Source organism: Miniopterus natalensis, chromosome 13, assembly GCF_054644295.1.
Source record: "Miniopterus natalensis isolate mMinNat1 chromosome 13, mMinNat1.hap1, whole genome shotgun sequence".
In the NCBI taxonomy this organism is placed as follows: domain Eukaryota; kingdom Metazoa; phylum Chordata; class Mammalia; order Chiroptera; family Miniopteridae; genus Miniopterus; species Miniopterus natalensis.
This window is the reverse complement of record NC_142093.1, coordinates 5,953,273-5,981,210: the sequence shown is the minus strand read 5'-3', so window position 1 is coordinate 5,981,210 and position 27,938 is coordinate 5,953,273. Positions and strand designations below refer to the sequence as shown.

General features: G+C 42.7%; 2 protein-coding genes across 3 annotated transcripts in view; one reads left to right on the top strand and one right to left on the bottom strand.

Moving 5' to 3' along the window:
- SMC6 (structural maintenance of chromosomes 6) overlaps positions 1-15,463 on the top strand; it is a 54,930-nt gene extending 39,467 nt beyond the window's left edge. Inside the window, exons 21-27 of one of the 2 annotated variants that reach the window (XM_087823363.1) lie at positions 675-812; positions 1,815-1,960; positions 5,026-5,151; positions 7,991-8,096; positions 10,803-10,955; positions 12,840-12,937; positions 13,765-15,463. In XM_087823363.1, the coding sequence (XP_087679489.1) occupies positions 675-812; positions 1,815-1,960; positions 5,026-5,151; positions 7,991-8,096; positions 10,803-10,955; positions 12,840-12,937; positions 13,765-13,879 (882 nt within the window). In that variant the 3' untranslated portion in view covers positions 13,880-15,463. Of the gene's footprint in view, positions 1-674; positions 813-1,814; positions 1,961-5,025; positions 5,152-5,696; positions 5,775-7,990; positions 8,097-10,802; positions 10,956-12,839; positions 12,938-13,764 lie in introns of those variants that run through there. The other variant, XR_015715509.1, reaches the window with a different exon arrangement.
- A 534-nt stretch (positions 15,464-15,997) lies between these two features.
- Positions 15,998-27,938, bottom strand: part of VSNL1 (visinin like 1) — a 62,049-nt gene continuing 50,108 nt past the window's right edge. The window contains exons 3-4 of the mRNA XM_016224764.2: positions 18,362-18,577; positions 15,998-16,948 (exon numbers count right to left, since the gene is read on the bottom strand). Of these exons, the coding sequence (XP_016080250.1) occupies positions 16,751-16,948; positions 18,362-18,577 (414 nt within the window). The 3' untranslated portion in view covers positions 15,998-16,750. The remainder of the gene's footprint in view (positions 16,949-18,361; positions 18,578-27,938) is intronic.

The following is a 27,938-nucleotide window of genomic DNA, read 5'->3' as shown; positions in this document are numbered from 1 at the left end:
TCCATATTTTTACCTGAATCAATAATTCATTCCTTTGTATTACCAAGTAGCATTCCGTTGTGTTTGACATACCATAATTTGTTTTTCGTTTACCTATTGATGGACATGGGTTTCCAGTTTGGGGCTATTACCAATAAAGCTGCTCTAAACATTTGTTTGTGGATCAAACCAAAAGAACAAAAAAACAAGCCCTCTGAGAATCTAAACTTACTTTGGTGCTTCTTAAATCAAGAGCCATTTAAAACATTGAGATTTGGGGATTCTAGACCTAAAATAAAATCTCCAAAGGTGGAGTCTAGAAATCTGTGTATTTTGTAAAAATGTCCAAATCGATGATAATGTAATTGCTTTGTAGATCATTGAGAAAGCTGCCATAATTAATGTCTGAATGCATATATCATCTAAACCTTTCACCGGGCTAATGTGGCTTCCCACAAACTACCTTGTTTGCCAAAGTAAAGTTGAAAGCACCATAATATCTGGAGACTTCATGTAAGAGTTTGAATGTGACTCCTCACTTCTGTTCAGACACATCTGGATATGAACTCTCACACTTGTGTCTTGAAGCAGCATAGTCCTGTCTGCTTTATGGAGTTGACAGTTTTATAGCTGTGCTGGTAGTTTTCTTTAAAACAATGTTTCCGTTAGAGATTATTTTGGCTTTCTTCACACAGGATGAATTAAACCTTGCTGATTCTGAAGTGGATAACCAAAAACGAGGGAAGCGGCATTATGAAGAAAAACAAAGAGAACACTTGAATACTTTAAATAAAAAGAAGAGAGAGCTGGATATGAAAGAAAAAGAGCTAGAGGTTATCCATCATATTTTGTTTTACGTTTTTGTTTACAACCTTAGTCCTGATTTTTAAAGTACATTTTCCTTGATGTCATGTTTCCAAACATAGACAAGTTCTCTGATGAATATCTGTTTCGTATAAAGTAACAGCTGTTTTGGTGAATCGGGAAAAAGAGGCTTGGGGACCCTCGGTGTGTGGGGACTTAAATAGACCAACACAAAGAGGACTTTCGGCAGGACTGCTGCAGGCCGGCATCGTGCCCTGAGCCATCTGGAGAAGGGCACTCCCTCTCAGCTCATATAGCTCCTTGGGTGCCTAGTGTGGCAGGTAGACAGCAGCCCTGTGTCAGGAAAGTCATCCCTGCCTCTGAGTACCTGGGACTGGGCTGCGCTGCAGTTCTGCTCCTGCTTCCTGGGCATCCCTGCTGACAGCTGTAAGCAGCAGCCCTGGTTTTGGAGATTAGTTGAAAGCAACCTTGGTCTGACTAGATGTATCCCAACTTTGCCTTTATAGATCTTAGGAGATGATTGAAACTCTGTAATCCATTGCCTTATTTAATACTTACACGGAATGTAGTAAGCGTAAAATAAGTATATGTGTAAAAGTGCTTTGAGTTTTTTAATATTTTACAAACATGAGGGTCTTTTTGTTTGAGTTTTCAGTACTATTTGGTTTTCAGGGTCTATCCTAAAGTGCACAGAAATCTACATTTGACCTCGGTGCCCTGGGGGGCAAACTTTTCATAAGTACCACTTGAAACTTGTTTCTTTAGAAGCTATGGAGGTCTTACAAATTATTAAAGATGTGCACAGTAGTGTAATTTTCTCTCAAAGATTTATAATGACTACTTTATTCTCAATATAAAGCTTAGAGAATTAACATTGATACCAAGTGTAATTAAAATATATTTTGTAAAGATAAGTTTAGAATTTTACTTTGCCTATTTTAGCACTAGTAGTACAATGAATTGTTATCTCAAAGAAGAGTTTTAAAGATATTAAACATCTGTTATCTTAGGAGAAAATGTCACAAGCAAGACAAATCTGCCCAGAACGGATAGAAGTAAAAAAGTCTGCATCAATTCTAGACAAAGAAATTAATAGATTAAGACAAAAGATCCAGGCCGAACATGCTAGTCATGGAGATCGAGAGGAAATAATGAGGTAAGTGGTTGGTAGCTTTTCTACGATATTATGTTTACATGTAAATCTTAAATTTGGACCAAATGTTGCTGTGGCATATAGTTTATAGCTAAACTGGTTTTTCATATGTGTATTGTTAATATTAGACTAACTTTTTTCCTTTTAAATTATTGCAAAATTTATTACAGAATATTTTAACATAAATGTCATCTTTATACCTATACTATTCATATAGACATGAAATTGTTCAGCTTCACAAGTAGTCAGAGAAATGCAAGTCAAAACAATTAAGGCCATTTTCATATATATCGAGAGAAAAAAGCACTTCATGTCAGTTAGATCTCAGTGAAATGGATATTTTTATACTACATAAAAATGGAAGCTCTGATATAGTTAGAGCGCAGGTTCTGAAGCAAGAGCACCTCAGTTTGAATTGCAATTGTGTTATCTCCTTATTATCCCATCTCTCTGAATCTTAATTTTCTCATCTATAAAATGGGTATAATTGTAGTATTTCCCTTATGGGGTTGTTGTTAATATTAAATGAGATAATCCATAATAGACAGAACACATAGGATTCGTAGTATGTTAGATATTAGTGTTTCTAAAAAACATGAAGGCAGGTTATGCCAGATGCCTTCAACAGTTTTAGTTTGGCCAAGTAATTTTGTTCTTATAATCCAAAAATAGAAAAATAATTACTTGGACGTGTTTATTGCGGCATTGTTTATAACAGTGAAAAATTAGAACCGTGTACAGCTGTAGGATAATGATTGTAATAGAAAATTGCAGCTGTGGCCTTTATGAAGAACTTTTCTTATTTTAAAAAAAAGGTGGGAACAGCAGTGATCTCAATTCTGTTTTCAAAAACATTGGAAAACAAAAATAATAAGTTTTTCTTTAAAGTAGCTAATACCTCTGTTTAAAAAATACAATGTAAGATACAATAAAAAATGTCTTTCCTCTTCCCATCTTCATTCCCTTTTTTCCTATGATTATATATGCCTTCAGTGTTTCTGTATGCAAGTGTAAAGTCAGGTGACTGGTTTTTATCCCTGCAGAGATACTATATAAACTCTTCTACAGGTTGCTTGCTTTGACTTAATGGGATACAGTATTTTGGACATTTCTTCATTGTTCCAGAGTGTTTAACCATCCCCTATTGATGGGTAGTTGAGTTTCAGTTGAATCTTTTGCTATTATATATGGTGGTACATAATAAATAATTGTGTACTTGTGTCATTTTATATGTATTCAGGTTTTTTATGTATGTATGTATATATGTATGTATGTATGTATGTATGTATTTATTTATTTCTAGGGATTGTATTTAATTTGTACCCCCATCGGCAGTGTATTAGAGGGCTTGTTTCCCTAGAGCATAAACAGTGTGTGTTCATCCTAATATGCTTTTTGCTGATGGGTAGATTTTCCCCTCCAGAAAACAAACCTCGGTGTAATGCCATTTTGTATTTTGCTTAAATATTAAGTGTGGTTGAACTTTTTTGTCTGAAGGACCATTTATTTCTTTTTCTGTGAACTTTTAATATTCTTTTTCATCATCCTGTGAATATTTTGGGTGTGAGGAATGTATTTTATCTTTTTCCAAATGGCTCTGCAGCCATTGAAAAGTTGTTTGTCCGCTAGTTGTTTCCTTAAGAATGGCTACATGAATAATATTTTTTGTGTTTTTGCATTTTCAGAACTATTTGTCTTAACTTTGAATTGAAGAGTAGTTTAGCCTAATGTAAAGCGCCTTGTCTCTTGAGTATTTGTTTGTGATAGCACTTGTCTACCAAGTCCTATCCTGTAGCTTGTCTAGCATGTCAGATTCTGTGGTCCTTTCCCTTGGTACTGTGTAATTTTTTAGCCTGGAGATTTAACTCTTATTTCTTAGTTTTCTTGTATTTTACTTTTAAATATTTTCCCTTCTGTTGTTCAGTTTTCTTTCTGAGGCCTTTATTTAGGCACGTGTTGGATATTATCTTTTGTCTTCTCTCTGTATTTTGTCTGACTGTTTTATCTGTTTTCCCGATTTGTTTGCTTTGCTCATTTCTGTTCTGTGCTCCTCAGTGTGTTTTCTGTTTTGTGTTTGCGCCTTTGCGTCACCCTCTAACTTATTTTGTCTTATCTTTGTTCTTCTTTTTTTTTTTTTTTGGTCTAACCTGCCTCCTGCCTTGAGAGCTGCAAGTTCTCACTTCACCACCTATCATGTTACCACCGTCTGTCGGCTACCTGTCTGTCTTTCTGCCCTTTCGTTTCTGCTGTCAGCTCTTCCTTCCTGGTAGCATTTGTTTTGTTTTAATTCATGGTATTTGGTCACAGTTTTCAATCTGTTTTGTGGCATCATTGTTCTAATAAGTTTTCTTTTTCTGTAGGGGGAGTTCTGCTGCTCTTCCTTTGCCAGCTCCCTCCCATGCCCCCCCGTCTTTGTATGGATGCTATGCTTGTGCCTGTTTTGTTGCTCATTTTTGAATTAGTTGGACTGTCCTGGACTGGGCATTTGAAGGAGCGTGGGTGGGTAGCTGTGGAAGCCTTGGCTCCGGTTGCCTTTCATACTTTGTCAGGAGCTCTCTCTCCCTTTCTATAGCAACAGCTGTTGTCAGTAACAGCGCTTCTGAGCAGCCGTGCCTTCTCTGCCGTTTTGACTTTGTCTTGTTCTGCAGGGATCGGGGGCTGGAGGAATCCTAATTTCTCTGTTTCTCTGTTCCCACATTGGTGTCTGTCACTAAGGGAAACACCCCTTGCCTCCCAGTGTGATCCCTTCACGTTTAGAAGGGATTGCTGGTGTATATTTGTTGGCATTCTCTAAGGTCTGCCACCTCTGCCCCCCACCTGCACACTTTCCTTCTGTGCTTTCTCTGCCCATTCTAGGGCTGGACTTCATTCCTGCCCAGCCGGGCTACCCACTCTTCCCGTCAGGGCAGACACGCTCATGCTGGTAGTGGATTGTGGAAATCTGCTGGTGCTGGGCCCTCAGCACTCCTTGTGCTCCCTGTTCTTTTCCACTAAATATATTTAAGATTTTACTTTTTCATGTTTCTTTGAATAGCATTTATTTACTTAATATTTTGTTCATAAAATAGGCAGTACCAAGAAGCAAGAGAAACCTACCTTGATCTGGATACTAAAGTAAAGACTTTAAAAAGGTTTATTAAATTACTGGAAGAAATAATGACCTATAGATACAAAACATACCAACAATTTAGAAGGTAAGTGCATTAAAAAAATATTACCACATATACATTTTTAGATTTTCTTTGTTTTTATTTATCCCTTATAAATATTGAAATTAAAAGAGCTTGACATGATTCAATTAGTGAAGAGCCTCCTGTGCTTACCTTGTCAGCTGGTGCTCAGGACCGTCTAACTTAATCAGGGAATTCTGCATTTGAAATGCCCTTTATAGTGATCTTCCAGCTCTTCCACTCCAGTATGTATCCTTTACTAGATCCTTCATAGGTGCCTGGTCACTGACTGCCTGAAAGGTCCTTCGAATGGGAGCTCATTGGTTCTGAAACAGCCTCTTTCACTCTCTGACATTGCACTTTCTTAAGGGATACACGTTTTTGACGGGACCTGTTGGGGCAGTATCTCAGTTGAGTTACCACGATCAATAAGAATGGTGTAGCTTGTAGTTTAATGGATGCAGAATATCTGTTTACTGCTGTATCTCCAGTACCTACTACAGTACCTGAAATATAGTAGGAACTTGGTATATATTGGTTGTGTGAATGAATATTATTAACTTACACAGAAATGTACAGACTCTCAGGGATAAATGACCCCAGCGAAAATCACAAGCAACAGAAATAAACCAGAAGACCATTTAAAGGTAGGGATGACCCTGATGTGCTTGGATCCAAGGCAGCCCTAGTCTTTACACTTACCCTCTATTTTCCCCAGAGGCATTCCCTCAGTCACACACTTTCTACCTGTCTTTATACCCCAAACTCTATAATCTTAAAACTATAGAAATTAAAAAAATGTATCCAGTTCTAGTATATGCATGGAAATTCAGATAAAGCCATCAGGAGAAATAGGCTTTACATGTTTGACCATATTACTTAACTGAGTTTCAGTTTCATGAACATGTTATTAGGTTAAAAAGGATTTACTTTTATCCTTTTGAGGCTGCTTTTAAATTTTGTTAGGTGGGACCAGAGCAGCCTTTAGTCGAGTACTAATTTTTTCCTACCTGTGAAGCAGTGTTCTTCTTAGAACACTGATATCTTGCGAGTTAAAAGGTTTTCCGCCCTGGCCAGTGGGAATGTGGACAGTTCCTGGCTCTGGGCGACCTGGAATTACTTCTGCTTATTCTGGGTGCTTCTCTCCCCGCCCTGGGTGGTACCCTCACATGAGTGGAGTACCCGGTGAGACCTGAGGCACCTCCCTGGGTCCTCTAGAGCGCTCCCTGTGCTGCACTTTCTCCGGCAGACTCCGCCTTGTGAACTACAGACTCCTTGGCCCCCCCAGACGCCTAGCTCTGCGTCCTCAAAGAGGGAAACCCCGGGCTCCACTCAGGTTCCACCCCGCCTTTATTGTTCCATAAGTAGCAGTTGGGGCACCCGTAGGGCTAGTTTGTTTCCCATCTTTGGGGGTCATTTTCGCTGGAACTGCCTATGCTGCCTGATGCCCAGAGTCTGAAAACTCTTGTTTTACTCATTTTGTCTAGTTTTTTATTTGTTTCAGGCAGAAGGGAAAATCCCATGCATAGTACTGCATCTTTTCCAGAAGCAGTAGGATTTGTTTTTTATCATTTTCCAGAAAATATGTATTTAAAGTATTTTCTATGAAAGTATTGGTCTTGTAGTTGATTACTTTGATATGTTTTATATTGTTTGCGCAATGTTAGGAGTAGAATAAGAATGATCAGGTTTTAAAAATTATTTATCTCTTTACACTGGAGAACCTTGCCATTTTATGAGGAAAGTCTCTTTTAGACATCCCATGAGTGGAAGCCATTGAAACATATATATCAGTATTGAAAGAAAAAAATTAACAGAAAATTCTGAAAACCAACCAATAGTGGTTGCTGTGGCACAAGAAAAAAACAGCTCAGGCTGTCAGTATTTTCCAGTGTGGAGATTTAATGCCATTTAGGAAGGAAATTAGGGAAGAAAACCATAAATGATAGATACTCTGAAGAAATGAACCTTAGACTCATTAAGGAGCAAAAATATTAAGAAAAATAGCCAGTCACCTATCACCTAGATCTTCCTTGGTAAATACCATTCCCCACCCAGGAGGAATCAAGGCTCCTTGGAGAAAAGGCTGATTCCAGGCTGGGCAGGGAAAGTACAGATGGGCCTCTGGCTATGCTAGAAAGTAAGGAAGTGCTCAGAAAATGTGGAGTCTTGATAAAAGAACATAGAGGGCAAATTGAGGGGCTCCTATTGGTGAAATCTGGGACAATTTGAAGATCAAACTAAATAAGGACAGTAATAGTTGGTAACCCAGTGACTGAAATAAGAGTCTGTGATTCCAGCCTGATAAATAGAAAGGTGGGTAGTGAAGAAGTGAAGAAGAGGGGAAAGTCTCCTGACAGTAGAACGCTGCCCTACAAATAGCGGTGGGGTGGGGAGTTTGCGTTGTGCCAGGCGGTGGGTAAGGCGCTGCAGATGCGCAGCGAGGAGGAGGTTGCCCTTCCCCTTTCTTTCTGCTGCTAGACAGTTGAGAGGAGACAGGCAGACGACTAGGTCTTCTATCCATTATCAACACTGCCAGAGCCAGTCCTCTCAAGTACCCGATGTATGTATTAGGGTGATGGATTCATAAATCCTTGTGGACTGGCTAGTGCCATGGGATATATTAAATGTGAGATGCCATCTTTTCATTTTATAGATGTTTGTGGTAAAAACGTAGAGATAGATGAAGTATAAAGGTGGGGTTGGGGGGAAATCACCTAAAATTCCACCTACAAAATTGCCAAGCAGTGTTAACGTTTTGGCATGTTTCTGTCTGGTCTTACATGCTGGTTTAAAGATCATGCTGAATAGACACTTCTGTATCTTTATATTTTTCTTAATGTGCCCAATTTTTTATTTCAAGGTGTTTGACTTTACGATGCAAATTGTACTTTGACAACTTATTATCCCAGCGGGCCTATTGCGGAAAAATGAATTTTGACCATAAGAACGAAACCCTTACTATATCAGTAAGTATCTTAACTTTGTGTGTTAATTATTAGGAGGTGCTTTGCCAAAGCGTTGAAAATTAAATTGACCTTATTGGCTAAAGCTGCTATTGTATTTTTTTTTTAATTAAAAAAAAATTTTCCCCCCAAACAACTACATTTTTTTCTTATGATGAAAATTAGGAATTTTATTTCAGTGACATGTGTTTACCTTCTCTTTCTACTCCATTGGTTTCTTTTTTAAATTATATGGGACAGTATAGAAGGTCCATTTTCTCTGGTCTCACTATAGGAGACCAAGAAAAGATGCATAGCCACATGCATTGAATATACGTTAAAAATTGTATAGTCAGGCCCGGCCAGTGTGTCTAAGTGGTTGAGCATCAGCTGAGGAACCAGGGGATCACGGTTCAGTTCCCAGTCAGGGCATGTGGCTGGGTTGTGGGCTCCATCCCCTGGGGGGGGGGGCGGTGCAGGAGGCAGCCAACCGATGATGTTTCTTTCTCATTGATGTTTCTAACTCTCTATCCCTCTCCCTTCCTCTCTCTCTAAAAAATCAATAAATACTTTTAAAAAAAAAAAAAATTCTATAGTCAGGAGGTCAAGAGCAACTACCCACTCTAAATAATTGGAGAAAAAATTTCAAATACGTGCTTACTCATTTTAGTTGCCATAAGTATAACTTCCACTTTAATACTTAGAGGAATTTGTGACAGAGTGCTCTTCGTTTTATTAATTGCTAGCTTATTGGTCCAGGAACCCTTACTTATCAAAGGGGAGTTTCTCAAAGAGATTTCAGGAATTCTGGTTCATTGCTGTTGTATTCTTTGGCTAGTGTGAGCCTGTTTAAGTCAGTCCTGTGTCTTTTTGACGTGCAGTAATTACTCTTAAAGCAGTTTAACCACTAGATGTCACTGGAATTCAAGTGACAAAAGATTACCTTAGCCCTTATAAATGTTTGAAAAAAGAAATAAAACAATCCCATTCACAGTAGCATCAAAAACAGTAAACTATTTCAGAGTAAATTTAACCAAGGAGGTGAAAGATCTCTATGCTGAAAACTATGACTCATTGGTGAAAGATTGAAGACAACACAGATAAATGGAAAGATACCCGTGTTCATGGATCAGAAGTATTAATATTGTTAAAATATCCATACTTTCCAAAGCCTGAATAGATTCAATCCAATCCCTATCTAGATTCCAATGGCATTGCTCTTAGAAATAGAAAAAAACAATCCTAAAATTTGTGCTGAACTGTAAAAGACCCTGAATAGCCAAAGCCATCGTGAGGAAAAAAGAACAAACTTGGAAGCAGTCACCCTTCTTGCTTATTGCAGCTTTCAACACAGGTTGAAATCTTCTCCTAGAAGAAAACATAGGGAAGACGCTCCTTGATATTGGTCTCAGAAATGATAATTTGGATTTGACATCAAAAGCACAAGCCTTGGGTATATATCCAGAGGAAATGAAATCACATCTGCATCCCCGTGTTCATTGCAGCATTAGCCTAAGTAGCCTAGACACGGAAACGACCTAAGTGTCCGCTGACAGATGAATGGATAAAGGAAATGTGATACACATACACACACACAGGAATATTATTCAGCCATAAAAAGGAAAGGGAATTGACGCTCATGCGACAGCATGGGTGGACCTCAAGATATTGTGTTAATTGAAATAAGTCACACAGAGAAAGACAAATACTATATGGTATAACTTCTGTAGAATGCAACAGCCAAACTCACGGAAGCAGTGGAATGGTAGGTGCCAGGCGCAGGGGCCTGGGGGAAACAGGTGACGGGGGTCAGGGGGCACAAGCTATGTGAGATAAATGGGTTCTTCCCTGTGTTTTCTTCTAGAAGTTTTCAGGTCTCCTGTTTGAGTCCTTCACTCGCTCTGAGTTAGTTTTTGTGAGTGGTATAAGACACAGGTTCAGTTTCATTCTTTTGCATGTGGATGTCCAGTTTTTCCTGCACCATTTGTTGAGGAGATTATACCCTTTGCCCATGTGTGTTCTAGGCTCTTTTATCAAATATTAGTTGACCGTATATGCATAGGTTTATTTCTGAGCTCTCCATTCTGTTCCATTGGTCTGTGGCCTGTTTTTATGCCAGTACAGAATGACGGCTGTAATTAACAGTAAATACTGTATGGTGTACTTTCGAAAGTTGCTCAGAGAGTAGATCTCAAAAATTCTCACCACCAAAAAAGGCAACTGTGAATTGATGGATATGTTAACTAACCTTATTGTGGTAATAATTACTCACAACATATGTATACGTATATCAAATCATCACCTTGTACACCTTAAACTCGCACAATGTTACATGTCAATTTTATCTCAGTAAAGCTGGAGAGGTGGGGAGGGGATCTATAACAGTGCCAGGGAGGCTGGTTCAGATTATTTTAATCACTAATATTTGCCTCAACTTGGGCATTTTATTTATTATTAAGCCTTTGGAATTTTGGTATGTTAGATCCAACTCTGGTGAAAAAATGTTTCCAATTAGATTTTCTCACAATAAAGTAAAAGCCACTGTTGTATAGCTCATTGTTTTTCTGTAAAATGTTTTAAATGGCATTGATGTCATGTCCACATGACTAAATGATATTGTCCTTTTGCATTATTTTAAACTATAAACCATTCTTTCTAATGCCAGGCAGGCTTTTTGTAAAGAGTTTAATAATGCCTTTTTCTCTACCTTTTTTTGTTAACTCACTCAAGGTGCAGCCGGGAGAGGGAAACAGAGCAACTTTCAACGACATGAGAGCCTTATCTGGAGGCGAGCGCTCCTTCTCCACCGTGTGCTTCATTCTCTCCCTCTGGTCCATTGCCGAGTCTCCTTTCAGATGTCTGGACGAGTTCGATGTCTACATGGTAGTGCTAAGTTTTACATTCTCTAATTTGGGGGTGGGGTGGTGGACGTGTGTGTTGTATGGAAGCGGTTCTCTATTTTTACCGTGCTCCTTCAGTCCCCTTTTCACTATTTTGCCAGTTGTGTGTTTCTAAAATAAATTGGATTTTGGCCACTCAGTTGTTTAGAACTCTTCCTTGGTTAGTTGTCCTACTTGGGATAAATGTTAACTCTGTAGGGTAACTTTGGGGCCCTTCATGTGTGTGGTTTTCCAAACACTGTGCCTCTGTTTGTGCCCTTCTTCGTGGTATGTCACATGTTACTCCTCTCTCAAGATTTGGTTCAGATGTCACCTTTATGTGGCTTTCCTGACTTCTACCTGCCAGGCAGGATTAGGAACTTCTCAGAGCTCCCTCGGCATTACCTTACAGTAACTCATACTGTTGTTTTGTGTCTTATATTATAAAATATGTTATGTATTTTATATCTATATATTTTTTCATTCTGCTTCAGTCCCTCTTCTGTCTGAATGTCCCACCAAAATTGTAATCTTTTTGAGGTTATAAACTGTCTTCATCATGTTCCTACCTCCTAATGCCTAGCCCATAATAAGCATCTAGAAAATGCTTATTCATGAGTCAGAATTTATACTTGTGAGTGCTGTATAATCTTTCAGGTGTCAGTTTTCCTTGTGATATCATTGCTTATAATTAGCTAGAAGTTCCTCTGAGAATTGCTTTCAGAGCTAATTCACAAATCTTAGAAGGCGATTGTTCTTTCCTGCATTGTTTTTGTCCCAATACCATTAGCAGTCCTGTCACCCATCTTATTTGTCATATTTAATTCAGAACAACTTTGTTCTCTTTCAGAAGTTTAGAGGGTCTTAATCAGAATGGCAGTTTGCCCCATTGAAATTATTCAGATAAGTGTACCCAGGTTCTGAGAACCAGTGCAAAGGACCCGAATAAATTTTGTTTTGGTGCGCTGGCAGCTTTCCTATTAAATGATAGGCCTCCTGGGGCAGTGTTTTTAAAGGACAGTATTCCACTTGTGCAAGCTCTGTTTATTTTTGTTAATTTTACATTAGATTACTTTGCAGATATGCCTGATGGAAGAATTTATATCAGGCGAGCCACTGGGCAATGTAGGCAGGATGTGGGTCCCCTGTCTGCCCCCAAAGCCCACTTTCTAAACCAGCAGACTGTACCGACCGCCACGCACGGTTTCCAGTAGTCCTTTAGAAATATATGCATTCCTCTGTCTGTGTTTTCAACTTCCAGGAGCTTTCAAGGGCGGGAGGTGTACTTTGGTCGTTTTTCTTTTCTGTTATTTAATTCAGAAAATGTAATCACACAGTTTAATTCATTTCATTTCAAAACCTGTTATAACTAAACATTCTTTTTCTATACACCGATGTACTGTTTAACTTATTTTAAAGACTTAATTGAGAAATTGGTCTGTAAATTCAAATTGGTTCACATTGTACAAATTGTAGAAGGTGAAGGAGGCAGGCAGAGTTTTTAAAACGCCCTAATTAATCATTGAGGACAAATTTGAGAGACTTAATAAGTTTGCAGCTAGTCACTTTTGATACTGTTCTCCTGAGTGACTGTTACGGTACAGATTAGCTTCATTCTGTAACAGTCGTGTCTTTTGAATATTTTTTCATTATTTAAGTTGCCAAGCATGTTTTTGGGAGGGAACTATACTTACAAACACTTTCACTGTAGAAATGACCCGGAAGATAGCTGCACTCAGCTGTTTGCCCCTGACGGTTCTGGATATTATCTTCCTGTGCGTGGCATCAGACGCGAAGTACTGGATGGTCCCTGGATAAAAATCCAGGGCTTTGCAGGAGCCAACTCGATTGACACAACAGGGCCCCTAACCTCTGCTTTGTTCTTCAGGACATGGTTAACCGGAGGATCGCGATGGACATGATACTCAAGATGGCCGATTCCCAGCGTTTCAGACAGTTTATCCTGCTCACCCCTCAAAGCATGAGGTAACTTTTAAAACTCTTCTGTGAATATATATGTCAAGTATATAAAATAGGAAAAAGAAGTCTTTTATAATCTTAATTTTTAAAGTGCAAATGCATAAATGACCAATAAAAGGAAAAATTAGCTTCTATTCAAGTTTCAGAGATTTCAGATTATTTTTTCTTTGTAGATATTAAAACTTTGTTTGTGTCATCTCCCTTCCATAACAGAAGCAAGTTGATTTGAATGTGAATATTTGCTTATTCCTATTTCTGGTTATCATGTTCATTATGGTTATCATGAACAACTGATGTAAAATAATTTCAGTAATTCCATTTAGACTAAAGAAGCAGTTCATGATTTCCCTAGCCTTGGCTCTTTTCCTGGTCAGTTCCAAGTACCAATCCTAAATGAAGAGCTCTACTCTGCTGCTGGCCAGCAGCTATTGGGCACCTGTGAGGTGTCAGGCACTGTGTCGCTTGGAGTTGTTGTTCTGTCTTTAAACTGGTCGCTTTGACCACATGGGAATTTGTGTTTGTTATTGGAAATACCTGGTAACTCCTTTCTAGCTAGACAAGAAGAACAAGAAATAGTTGATATATAAATCTTCATTTTCTTTTTCCTCCAAACTGAAAACCCACAGTATTTAATAGGAAGTTAATTTTTTTTAATGAAAAATTATTTCCTTACTACAAATCTTATTTCTTCTGGAACTTCAGATAGTAGACATATCCCCCTGTTAACAAATAACAGCCATTTAGATTTATATTTTCATGAGGAGTATTAGAATTTTCTTGTAATGTGGAAACATTTCCTTGGGAACTTGAGTAATTAATTTTACTTCCTCTAGCTCACTTCCATCAACCGAAATGATTAGAATTCTTCGATTGTCTGATCCTGAAAGGGGGCAGATGCTCCTGCCTTTCCGGCCTGTGGCTCAGGAGGAAGAAGAAAATCGAACTTGATCGGTCCTCATGTTGAAGGCTTTGTAAAGGGAAAGAATTCAGGAGTATTTGATGTAATAAAATGAAACTAAAGATATTCTGGAATAAAAGAGATGCCTTTGTATAGATGACCACAGTAAAATATGTAAATAACCTAGAAAACCAGCCACAACCAGCAATTTAAAGTTACTCTTAACTTTACTTTGAGAAAATCAGTTTCATAGTACTGGTTTTAAATCTTTTTAAGTTTTTTTGTTGTTGCTTCTTTTTGTTTTATTTTTAACCATCTACTTTTATAGATTCTTTTTCAGAAGTAAAATTTTGTACATATGTACATGTACATATCTGTTTTGTTTGGGTTAATTTCTATAGAATTTGTAAGAATGAAAATAAAAGTTTTGATCCCCTGATTACATTTAGTTCTGCTTTTCCAGAATATTACATTCTTCCCGAGGGGGTTGAGGTGCACAGGTGTCTGCAGACAGGGACGAGTGTACAGTGGATTTCCTGCCTGCTTTCTGCTTAGCAATTATGAGGGACTTACACAGGACTCTAAAAACTTGGGTCAGAATCCCTGCACAGGTCATTTTTAGCACTAGAGGTACAACTGTAGATTTGGGCTGTAGTTTTAATTCCTGTGCTGCATCAGATTTAAGATGTCTGTTTATGAGACACTTCTGTGGAGCACTGAAGCATCACCAACTCTGGCAGTGTTGGTCCCTCAGTCCTTAACTGTCATCCACTCACCTGGGCGTCTAACCCACATCAACTGGATTATGACACAGTTCTGTACCCTGACCTGCCACTTGCTTGCCTGATTTAAAATCCCTCATTTTTCAGTCCAGGGGCGTGCAAGGCCTGGCTCAGCTGAGAGGGCACACAGGCCAGAGAGACTTCAGACCAGGCTGAGGAGAAGGGCTGGGAAATTGGGGAGGAAGGGGACCCCACCCCAGAGAAGGAGCAGCCAGGAGCAAAGGCCACCCTGCTGATGGTGAGCTGGCATCACTTATAAGACTCACCTGATCAGAGCTGTTCAAAAATGTGCTTCTTAGAATAATGAAATACAGCCTTTTGTGAGAAATGGTATTTAGGAACTTTTTTTTAAAAAAAGAAAGCATGAATAGGACTCCTACCTTTATTCTCTATGTTTGATCCTAGGATTAGTGCTCACCTTTTTAAAAAGACATGTGTGTCCGGCAAGAAGCATTTCCTGTATTGCTAGCCATAAATACTTATGGAATTGAAAAGGAGGTATTTTAAGAGAAAAGGCAGTATTTTAAAAGCAGCAGCACTTCTGTAGTTACTGAGAAACACTGGATTTTGTTTTTTATTTTGGTGGAGGAAGGGAGTTGAATTTAGCCCTCACTTGAGACCAGTTGGCAGATGAGAAGTAAAAGCTTGTGGTTTTCCGATCTAAGAATTTAAAGGAAGAAACTTAGCTGAATGTTTCCAACACCCCTCACTAACCACACAAAACTTGATTTTTTAAAGTTACATGTATAAATAATTTCTATCAAAACCATTTTAACATACATGTGCTTTTTCAAATAAAAAATAGAATATACCAAATGTGTAAACTTCTATTAAATAAATTCAGTGTCTGAATTTTTGTGATGGTTTTTGAGTGTTAATGGGGAAATACAACCCTCAGATGTCCAAGCATCTCTTACTGAGTCAAAGACTATTCATTGCTTTGGCCTCACAAAGTTTTGGTTTCAAGCATCATAAGGGAAAATATCTTTAATGTTCTAATTAATAGTAACATTAATTAAAAGAAAAGAAAAAAGGAAATTGTTCTTTTAAAATATGTGTAACTTCTAAAAATACAACTTTAAATTCATGTGTGTCCAGTGACTTAAATACATCCTACAAATGACTCCTCAACCCCGAGTTTATCATCAGCACAGCTGTGATTGAACTGAGTATGAATTGCCCCTCTTGAGGGCCAGGATGAAGTGGGAAGGTTGCTTTTTCCCCCTTTCATTGTCATTCATTCTTTGAAATCCAGAGTTTTCTGTTTAAGGGTAGATTTGGTAAATCGTCACTAGCTGACCCTTTATGATTATGAACATCTGTTTCAAATTTAAAATTGTGAAATAAGAATTAAAGGAAAAAGTCAAATGTTATAAATTTATTTGGGACGTCAACTGCCACCTCTTCGGAAGCCTTTGAAAATTCAAGCAGAAATCAATACACATTCATCTTTTTTTTACTTTCAATAAATAATATCTCTGTGTATATGTATATATAGATAGATATACTTAGTTAATGAGTCATCTAGCAGGAGTTTTAAGTTTTATACTGCGTTAATTCCAAAACAGCTCTTTCCAGATTGGTAGGATGCAAATGAGGTAAGAGTGAAGGCAAACCTAAAAGGCATGCAAATGCAGTACATTTATATTCACCCGTGCTACAAGCTCTTGTGGGTGGACCACACGGAGGAGCCAAGCACCCCACTGTGTGTGTGTCCAGTGCTACTTTACAGGAGGATGGTGACACAGCTTATAATCATTAAGTTACATTACTGTGGGGGGTTCTCAGTGCTACTAATATCATGTAATCAAGGAGACACAAGCATTAGCAAAACATGAACAAGAAATCCTAGAACTCTTGGCTGCACATTTCTGGCCAGGCTTTGGGAGAAGGAGGGTTGGTTAGGAAATAATATTACACATATCACATTGTGGCAGGTTGTTTGTTTGTTTGTTTGTTTTATAATATATGCTTTTTAAAATTCATTAGCAAATGACATTCTCATGCACACAAGTGTTTCAAACACAAGAAGCAAGTCCGTGTGTAGGCAGTCCAAGCAATGTGTGTGTGCGTGTATGAATAGCTGCAAACCGAATGGGACACTGAGACTTCTGTGCAGTCCGTGGCGTCAGCCTCAGCTCATTTCTGAATGTCACACTGCAGCAGTAACACAATGGAAGGGTCGCTCTTGGCGGCTTCTTTGAACTCGTCCAGCGTGATCTGGTCATCTTTGTTTTTATCCATCTTGCTGAAAATCTTGTCCACTCGCTGCTCGGGTGTGAGGCCGTCCTCATTCATTTTCATCATGATCACAGTGCCCACCATCTTGTAGATGGCCTGGGGAGACAAGAAGTGGGCGGGCCGTAAGGCTCTCCTGTGATACGGTAAAGACCCCAGTTTGCTTCAAAGAACTCCTTAAATGGTTTTAGTGAGAGCGATATACTCAAATATGTGTGTCTCCCGACCAGATGGGTAGAGAGGGACTTTGGGTGATCCCCAGGTAACTGGCTGGAGGAGGTGGGTGGAAAGAGTAGCTCAGTGGTGAGATCAAGAATCATGGGTTAGGAACAGGGTCAGGGAGGAAAATGATGGCTTCAGTTTTAAACACTGAGTCTGAAGTGTAGATGGAGGTCAACAAGCCCGAGCCCTTGATGAATTAGGAAAAGATGAAATGTGGTCTCAACCGAGAAGGAACTTACACTGTTTAGACAAGCAAGCACGATGGACCCTAAAACTGAGCCCTGAAAGGAGTCAGTGTGAGGAGAGCTGTGGACTAGGGACTGTGTTCATAAGTTAAAGACTAGAATAAGAAGATTGCAATTGTTCCATTCTTCATACACAGTCCTCAATGCGGAAATTTCCTAGATAGAAACAACTTTTTATCTTTTTAGGAAAGTGCCTTAAAAAAATAAATGCCCATCTATACAAAAACTTACAGATTCATAGCCAAAAAGTGGAAGCAACTGGTAAACAGATGAACAAATACGACATATTTTTACAGTTGAATACTATTTTAGCATAAAACAATGCAAAAACCCTACAACATAGGTAAAAACAGAAGCCAGGCACAAATGGCCACATACTTATATTGTTTGATTCCATTTATATGACATGTCCAGAAAGACCCATAGGGACAAGGTAGAGCAACAGTTTACTGAGCCTGGGGGTGGCAACGGACAGGTGGGCACAGGGACCTTACTGGGGAATGAAAATGTTCTCAAAGTGGGTTATAGTAATGGTTGTGCACTTCTCCAAGTTCACTAAAAAACATTTAATTGTACAGTTAAAATGGGTGAGTTTATGGTCTATAAATTATGGCTCAATAAAGTTTTTTTAAAATGCCAAATGGAGGAGCCACGGCGGCATCTTAAGCCCACAGGAGAAGCTGGTGGAGGAAGAGGGCGACTCCTGGCAGAGCAGAGCTAAGCCAGGGGCGGAGAAACAGTCCTGATAACACCCTTCGTGCCCAGAAGGCTTGTCTGTGGGAGACCCCCAAGTGTGAGTGGCTGTTTACAATGCTGACTCCGTTGACAGCGCCCAGGGGCTTGGATCTGTGCTTTTCCCAGCCCTGTGCTGGACTCGGGGACAGGGTTAGGAGAATTCAAGGCTTGGCATGTCACTAGCAGGGCTCCTGAGGGAAGAAGAGAAGCCGCCGCCACAGGCCTGTGCCTAAGGAAGCTGGGGCGCAGACCTGGGGTCTGCCTCTGCCCCGCAGGGCAGGGCTGGCTGACCCCGAGAGCCCCCGCTCACCTCAATGATCTCCAGCATCTCCACGCGGGTGATCTTGCCGTCGCCGTCCAGGTCGTACATGTTGAAGGCCCAATTCAGCTTCTGCTCGAAGCTGCCCCTGGAGGTGATGGACAGGGCGCAGATGAACTCTCGGAAGTCGATGGTGCCGTCCCCGTTCTTGTCGAAGGTTCGGAAGGCGTGCTGGGCAAACTTGGAGGCGTCCCCGTAAGGGAAGAACTACAAAGCGGAACACACGCGAACGTTCAGGTGGCAGCAGGGACAGAGCCACAGCCCGGCTGGGCTGAGGTCTGAGCAGGGCTGGACGGAGGCCAGCCCGTGGGTGGTCGCGTGCGGCTGTCAGAGGAGCTGTGACAGGATCACCTGTCTGAACAGCAGTGTGGCCCTGTGCTCAAGGCCACAGGCAGGCACCCGGACGCCGTCTGCTGGTGTGACCTCACTCACAAGCACCTCGCTGTTTCCTGTGGGTGAGGCTGGGAGCTAACATCCCTCATCTGCGGCCTCCCCGTCGCTCCCACAAGGACAAGGACTGTGGCGGGCAGCGGACTTCTCCCCAGGTGGGGCGGTGCTACCAGGACATCCAGCTCCTTCCCCTGTGAAAATCCAGGTCCACCGCCTGCTGGCCCGAGTGAGACTGCCAGGACCTGCTTTCTCCTGTCCCCGGCTCCCTGCCCCCAGCCTTCTGCTATCTCTGGCTGAGGCTCTAGTGTCCGATTTCTTTTTACAGGGACTTTTCTTTTGTACAACAGACATTTTAAAGCCATTAAAAATAGAACATGCCTGGGCTTACTTTTGAGAGAGAGAAAGAGGTTTCTTCTCAGAGCCACCAGTTGGCAAGGGTGCGGCGGGAGATGATGGACATGGGAGGAGAGGGGAGCAGAGCCCTGGAGAGGCCAGGCCGTGCAGAATGAGGCCGTGGCCTCAGCCCCCGGCCATGGGTCTAGGGCAGTCACAGACGGCAGGGAATCACACCTGACCCCTGTCTGCCCCAGCAAAGCTGAAGGGCATTCTCCAGGTGGAGGGCAGAGAAGGGGCAAAAACACCTTGAATGCCCCCCATCGCCCTGTGCTGTTTTAAAGCAAAGAAGGTTTGTATGTAACGTGTTTCTGGATGAACAATCCAGCAAATACCAAATTCAAAGCTTATTCTTGAGGGTTTGCTTTGTAAGTTTCGCCACTTGCTAGTGGGTCAGGCTGGCCACCTCCACACAGACGGCTGGCTGCGTGCCCAGCTGGGGCTGTCTCCCCTTGGAAACCCTCAGTTTCTCTTTCTCGAGGTGCAGTCCTCCCTCCCCACAGCTTCAGAGGGAACTTTTCATAATGTCTGCACCCCGTACCGGCTAATGGCCTCTAACTGTTCTCAGAAGAAGGAACAAAATGATCCCCAGACCCGCGAGCCCTCCCAGGCCTGTCCTGCCCCGTGTCCAGGGTCTGGTCCCCTCCCCTGCTCCTCAGGCTTCTTTCATCACTTGGGACCTTGCTGTGCTCTTGGCTACAGCCGTGCTGTCCCCTTGTCGGGCATGCTCCCCGCCCGCCATGCCAGCTCGTGCCTGCTCATTCTTCAGACCCTGAATCAGCTCCTTTTCTCAGGAAATCCTCCTCGGAGCCCAGGTCAGATGTGCGCACGTGACCGAGTCCCACCCTTGGTAACATTTATCATGGTTGTGAAGAAATGCTCACGGGGTTGTTCGATTAATGCCTTTCTCCCCCAGTGGGCTGTAGGTTCAATGGAGACAGGGAAGGGCCAGGTTTTGCGCCCCACCCTGCTCCCCACTGTACTCCCTGGTGCCCAGTACAGGGCCAGGCCACAGAGGTGCTCAATAAGTGTCTGTCCATCAAAGTGACTCAGCATCGCAGGTCATTTTCAAGCCCGAGGAGACAGCTGCACATTCCCCCGATGACCACTGGAAGGTTCTGAAATATGTTCTGATGGTTGTCATAACTCACTATGCTAAAGGCGGCTCACCATTTGGCCTGAAAACTTGTCATTCCCATCACTATGTTAGCTGGTGATTCACGAGGATGTGAATCATTCCCAGGGCAGTGCATGCACTTGGTCACGTGGCTAGAAAGAGGAGAGAGACATCTCCCCTTAAATAGAAGTGGGGAGTCCAAAAACTGTTTCCTGCCAAAGTGTTCATTCAACAGATACTCACAGAAGCCTAGCTGGTGCCAGGCTCTGTGCTGAGCTCTGTGTGGGCAGGAGGCAGGGTGAGGAGAGGCGATGGAGAACAGCAGGAAATGTGAGAGCTGGTGCCTGCCCTAGGGCAGATGTAACAGGTCAGAGGTAGATGAGCTGAGCCCGGGAGTGGCCTTCCACGCATGGGCTCTCTGGGGGGATGCTAAAGACACACCCAACTCCTTCTAGAACAAAGTGGTCCATTCAGGATCAATCGCCATTTCACCCTGCAGCCAGCTCATTTCACAACATCATGAACAACAAGCAACAACATAGGTCCTAGGCACCTAGGACTGGTTGGAAGGAGGAAGCCCAGGCAGGCCTGGGGAGGTCGGGGGAGCGGGCAGGCTGCAGAGAGTGAGCTTGACCGGGGTCTGAAGGGAGCAGGAGGTGCGGAGGCGCTGTGTCTGCGTGGGGTGTTGAGGGGCAGCCTGTACGGGGTGGTGGGGCCAGCAGAAGCCATGGGCCAGCTGGGGAGATGCTCTGTCGGTCTGTTGAGCCTTCCTGGGGTGAAGCTGCCTGGCGGGTGGGGAGCGAGGTTCAGGATGGTGGAGATAAGCTAAGCTATGGCCGGGGAGACACCGCCTGGTGGTTTACACTTTAGATGAGGTGGCAGTTCTGACTCCTGACAGGGAGGCTGTCCTCTCACATTTCCATATTTATCTCTGCAGGGACAGCAGACAGCAAGCAGCCTTGCCCTGCAGGCTTCCAGGCTCCCTCCACCAGGCTCATGAATAAAGATGCTGAGCCTCCGCTAGGAGAGCCCTCCAGGTCTTCCCTGGAGCAGAGGGGAGGGGAGGCCATGGCTGGGCAGACCTGCTAAAACAGAACAGGCCAACCAGCCCCAGGTGGGGCGTGGGAAGGGCATCCAGGGTCCGAGTGCTGGGTGTACAGGTGAAACCTGGAGCACCGGAATCATTTCTCCTCTCAATACCTCAGTTTCTCTGCCTGTAAATCAGTAGATTAAACAAAATGGCTTAAGGTTCCTCATTCCAAGTCTCAACTTCTGTGATTCTGCCATAAAAAATGGCAGATGCTTTATGAATGTGGAAGGACCCTCCAAATGCAAGGCCTGTCATGAACTCCTTTGAGAAGAGCCCTGTCCAATAGAAAGATATTGTGAGCCACAAATCTGAACCACATAATCATTTAAAATTTTCTAATAACTATATTTAAAAACAAGTGAAATTAATTCTAATATTTTCTTCAACCCACTGTATTCAAAACACATCAAATTATATTATTTTAACATGTAATCAAATTAAAGTTATTAATGAAATGTTTTCCATTTTTTGGACTAAGTCTTTGAAATCAGTATGTGTGTCATACTTATGACACATCTCAGTTCCTACCAGACACATTCTGAGTGCTTGTGGCTCATGGCCACCATGCAGAACCTTGCAGCTCTGGACAGTGCAGCCAGTGCAAAAGAATGTGTTTTAATTGCCCAAATTCTAGAAGAATAGGCCAGTGCTGTAAATGACCTTCAGGAGTATGTACATGTGATTGCTCTACACCTGGGCAGGGAAGCAGGGGTTCGTGTGTCAGCCAGGAAAGCTGTGAGCCTCAGAAAGGCTGCAACCTCTCAGGCCTGGACATCAGTTTTTCTTCCCCCCCTTGGGCACACCAGGCTTCTAGGCCAGTGAGTGGCCAGGCAGTCTGGGCCTCCTGCTTGCGTGTGGAGCTAGGACAGCTGTATGGATCCTGGCTTCCATCCCGAACCCAGGTGTCTGATGCCCTCACACCTTGGTAACACCTTCCATGTCCTCCTAACCCTGGCCTGTGTTTCCCCTTCCCAGGTACCACCCACCAGGGAGTGCTATCCACAGTACTCTCACCAGCTTTAAACAATATTTGTGAAATGTTACTCTGAAGGGGAGTTCTCTCCAGCAAATCTTGACCCCATCTGAGAGAATCAGTATTGTTTTTCCTTCTCTAAGAAGCAATAGGGGAGTCAGCATGGGTAAGGGGAATGAATGAGGGCTCTGGAGCCATTGTGACCACATCAAACCCTGACTCCACGTCTAAAGTGGCTATGTGGCCTTGAGCAGGGCACTTTGTTTCTCTGCCTCAGTTTCCACTGGGTGTAAAAAGACCAGTCCCTTGCGTGGTTAATGCAGTAGCTTATCTAAGCATTTTGTGCACTGCTAGGAGACACACACAAAAAAAACAGCCGTAAAAAAACGTAGCTTCTATCTCCTCCCCCTTGCCCTCAGGCCCATGGATGTCTGTTTTGGAGTCTACATTACAATTCGTGCCATCTCTGGAAACAAGGCACCTCTGTTCTGTTGAAGTGTAACTGACCGCACATTGATTCACACCGATGCACTAGACATTGTTTCAAGTCCTTTTGCGAGTTTTAACTTAATTCTTATAACACTCCAGTGAGGTGGGGCTCACAGATGAGAAAACTGAGGCATAGAGAAGTCAAGTCACTTTCTCAAGGTCACACAGTAAATGGCAAAGCTGAGATGTGAATGTGGGAAATCCACCTGCAGGGCCCTGCTGCTGATCTGTTTTGTCTCACTGTTACACCAGAGCCTCCCAGAGGAGGGGACTTTTGACCTGAAGTTCCAAAGACAAGAACCATAAACCAGGGCGGAAGCTTTTGGGGTAGCCACATTGATGATCTGAACCCAGATCCGGCCTCAGCAAGTCCTATCAGCAGACATTTATGAAGCTTTACATTTTGCCTGCCACCTGTTATCAGCCAGCCCGGCAGCTTCCCGCCGCCCACGGCTTTCTGTCGGGATTCTATTTCCCGGATCATCATTCCCAGCAGGCCTCTGAGATTCGTGGCTCAGCAGCAGAGTCCTGACTTTGATCTCTGGAGTGTCCCTCTGGTGGCCGCACACCAGGCTCTTTAGCTCAAGTCCCTCCAGTGGACCCTTCCCTTCCCGTGGGCACCTGTGGTGGCAGCAGCCACAGGGGCACTGAATTCCCAGCTCTGCCCCACAGCTTGTTGCTAAGCAGCTGGTGCAGACTGAGATGTGTGGAAGGAAACCCTCCTGGTAACAAAAACAAACCCTCATGTGCCCAGAGTTGCGTGTGTGTGTGTGTGTGTGAGAGAGAGAGAGAGAGAGAGAGAGAGAGAGAGAGACGGAGAGAGCGAGACGGAGCTTGCTTCTGTTACATATTTGTGAGTCATGAGCAGTCTGGTCATTTTTATATATAAGAATGAACCTGATGAGAGACAGAGATCTTGAAACAATATCCAGCATCTCAGTTAGGGAATCTCACTTAACAGCCAGACCAATAAAAATCAGCATTTTCTGGGGAAGCTACTGATTTTCAGGTTGGATTCTTCTGGATAGTTGGGCAGACCTGGAAAAGCCCCAATGCGAGATGATCTGAAAAGGTGAGGTTTGCCTCGTGTCTTCACTCCTCCAGGATGCAGCTCAGAAAGGAGGCTTGAACTCAGAGCTAGGCGGAGTGCCCTTCCTCCATACCTGTTAACACTCTAACACCCTAAACAGGACTCCAAAACCGCACTAACCACGCTATTGTAATCACTTAGAATAGCCCTGTGACATCCCTAGGGGGTCTTGAGAGTAGAGGTTGCATCTAATTTTGTTTTTTTTAAATATATCTTTATTGATTTCAGAGAGAGGAAGGGAGAGGGAAAGAGAGAGATAGAAACATCAATGATGAGAGAGTCACCCATCGGCCACCTCCTATAGGCCCCAACTGGGGATAGAGCCCGCAACCCAGGCATGTGCCCTAACAGGGAATCAAACCCCGATCGCCTGGATCCTAGGTCGATGCTCAACCGCTGAGCCACGCCTGGCTGGCTCTAATTTGTTTTTTTAAGAGTGACACTAACTCATCTTTGAATCTCATGTAGTAGAGTTTCTGGTCATAGTAGGTGCCCAATAAATCTTTAGTCAGTGAATGAATGAATTACCCTCATTTTTTAGGTAAGGGGGCAGTACAATCCCTAAAATGTCTCCATTTAAAAATTAAAACATGTAACCCAAATATCCATTGACAAACAAATGGATTAAGAAAATGTGGTAAGTACATACAATGGTATATTACTCAGCCTTTAAAAAGATGGAAATCCTGCTCTATGCAATAACACAGAGGGACCTTGAAGATTTAAGTGAAATAAGTCAATCACAGAACAAACACTGAATGATACCACTTCAATGAGGTATCCAGAACAGTCAAATTTATAGAGGCAGGAAATAGAACGGTGGTTGTCAGGGGATTGGGAAGGGGATGATGGGGAGTTTTTCAATGGTTATAAATTTACAGTTATACAAGAATAAGTTCTAGAGATGTGCTTACGACATAGAGCCTACAGTTAACAATGTGATATTGTGCACTTAAATATTTGCTCAGGTGGGTAGATCTCATGCTGAATGTTCTTAACACACATACACACATACACACACACAGAACAGCCAAGGGACACAAGGATACTTTTGGAGGTGAGGGATATGTTTATTTCCTTGATTATGGTGATGGTATCATGGGTGCATGTATATGCTCAAGCTCATTAAATTGTATACATTCTATACATTAAATATATGCAGTTTTTTATATATCAATTATACTTCATTAAAACTGAAAAAAATGAAACATGTTTACAATATCTATAGTTAGTTAACTTACTCAACCACCCAATCTTTAGATAGCATTAACATTCTGAAGAAATGGACCTTGGTTACCCCCTACCTATGACCAGCTCACTACCATGTGAATAATTAGTTAGATCTAATGAAAGAAGAGGAAAGAACACTGATCCTGGATTCAGAGAAGCCTGGATCCCATTCCAGTTCTCTTACTTACTAGCTGTGCTATTTTGAGCAAGTTGCTTAATCCCTGTGGACATCAGTGGTTAACTCTGTAAATCTGGGGTGATGGCAACGCCCCAGGGTCTTGTGAGGAGTCAGTGGAACACCTGGAGCGCACAGGCACAGTTCACTGTTGCTCTCCTCCACCTCTGGCCGTCAGGCTCTGCACAAACCTCTCCCATCCGCCCCACCCCAACTCATTTAGTCACAAGAGAATGACTACAAGCAGTAGTTGGGAGAATCTGGGGTGACCTAATGAAAAGCTGTCACATACACCTGGGCCATTCCTTCCTCTCCTTTCTCACCTAAACTTACTGGGCCATTTCACTGCACTTCTTATCTCCATTTCCTCACATGTAAATTAGGACAATTATACACCCTTGTAGAGCTTCAGTGAGGATTAAATGAGCTAATATGTGTAAAAATTTAGCAGAGTGCTTATCACATTAGCTACTCAGTCTGTGGCAAATATCATCACTCTTACAACAATGGGCTCTTGAGGAACCGCAGTCACAGAGCCAGAATATAGCAGACAGAATAATGCTCTCCCCCCGCTCCCCGCCAAGGTGTCTACACTCTAATTCCTGAAATGTGTAAAATGTGATTAAGGGTCTTAAGATGAAGAAATTATTTCTGGATTATCCAGATGGACGCAATGCAGACAGAGATTTGCAGATGCTACACTGTTGGATTTGAAGATAGAGGAAGGGCCATGAGCTGAGGATGCTACATCCTTGAACAGACAACAAAAATGACCACCCAATTCCTCCTCTGATCCCTAGGTACTATGACAACAGCTGGTCCCTCTCACACCTCGGTCACCAGCCCCGCCCCCATATCCCCAGGTTACTGATGCTATCTGTAGGAAATGGTGCTGCCAGGCCTGAAATGTGCCACTGGGAACCATGCCTCTTCTTCCCTGGGCAAAAGTAGAGGAAAAAGTTGCAGAGATGAGTGTGTGCCTGCATGTGTGCACATAGATGAAGGCATTTCAAAACTGAAAATAAAGCCACACAATGCGGGCAGTAATCCAGCCCTGCTCAACTCCAGAATGCCCAGCCTGGCAAGACCAGGATGAAAGGCAGTTGCCATGGAAACAGCATCCCTTGGCTTCTGCTGGCTGCCTCCTCAGCACAGCTCTGCCTCTGTGAGATCCAGTCACCACTCTGCTCTTGGCAGCTCCACACCTTGACAGGGTCTGCATACCTCGAGGCCACAGCACTTCTACTATTTTCCATCTTTCTAAATTAACTGCGTGGATTCCAGAAGCCAGGAAATTGGCTTGTGAACTGGGATGAGAGGTGGCAAGCCACACTGGGCAGAGTATTGGATTCAAGATCTCCCTGTTAAGGTCCTTTCCCTCTTCTGAGCCCTGGTTTCCACTTTGGTGTGATGAACAAGGGATTGGCCAGGATGACCCCTGAGAGCCCCTCTCGCAGCTGTGAGATTAAGTTCATTGAAAAGTGATAAATTTAGACTGAGGAACAAGATAGAGCTAAATGGTCAGGATGATGGCTATGTCTCCCTGTTTCAGAACTCCAGCCTTGCCCATTGGAGGGAAAAGCCCCAAGGGGTAGCCAACTGCCAAAGGAAGCTACTCCCTGTGTTACTCACAGTGTCGAACTTCCTTAGAGGGGTTCCCCGTTCTACAGTGAATCCCGTAGAAGGAGCGAGAAGTTCACGCCCCTGTGGCCTGTCTACTGGAGGACCCCTGCTGCTGATTTCTTCGGGTCTTGCTTCCAATACTACTCCTCAGGGACCATGCCAAAGCTCCTCAGCCATGCCACTGGCCACAACGGACTCTGGGGCCCAGGTAACACAAGACAGGAGTAACTCCTCAAATCAATCTGTTGAAATAGTTAACTTTTCCAGGGATGCTCAACTAGTTCCTAACCTCCAAGAGTTACAGTCTACCTGAGACACACACACAAGCAACTGCAATCCAGGGTCTACATGGAGCTCACCTTGGCCAAGCTAGTCTGTTTAGAGAGCAAATTCACTTCACTCCATCAGTACATGCCACCTGCCACTGCACCACCAGTCAGCAACCGGGTGTTTGGACAAATCCACTGTTCTTCCTCATCTTTATGGGACTTGCCACAATGCTGCAGGGAGTGTTCAGGGAGCTAGCAGGGTGGATGGGGCAAGACTACTCTATGCTATTTTATAGCACTTCATGACAAATAAATTGGAGTTCATCAATTAAATATGAGAGCGTGACAAGAGCCATAGAGCTGGCTGCAGGCCACCCGGAGTCAAGGAGCAGTGTGTGGCTTTCTGGGCTCCACTCTGTGATGATGTTCACAGCACGTGAGCACCTTGTTCCCCTCATCATGACCTCCCAAGGGAGCATGTCAGAAGCTAAGAGAACAACTTGAGTCCAGGGCTGGAGATGCAACATTGAAGAATGTTTGGTGACTGTGCTCTGCCCACGTTAACTAGTGTATGGATTAGTGCAGTGAGAAAGTAAGGTTATTGGCCCTTTGGCAGATAGTCTAAGCCAACTACTACTATCCCTTCTTCCCTAATTTTTTGTTAACTTGGCTTTTGTTCAAGGCATCAATGTTTCCAGCTCTAGGTAATAGATGATGATTGAACTAAAA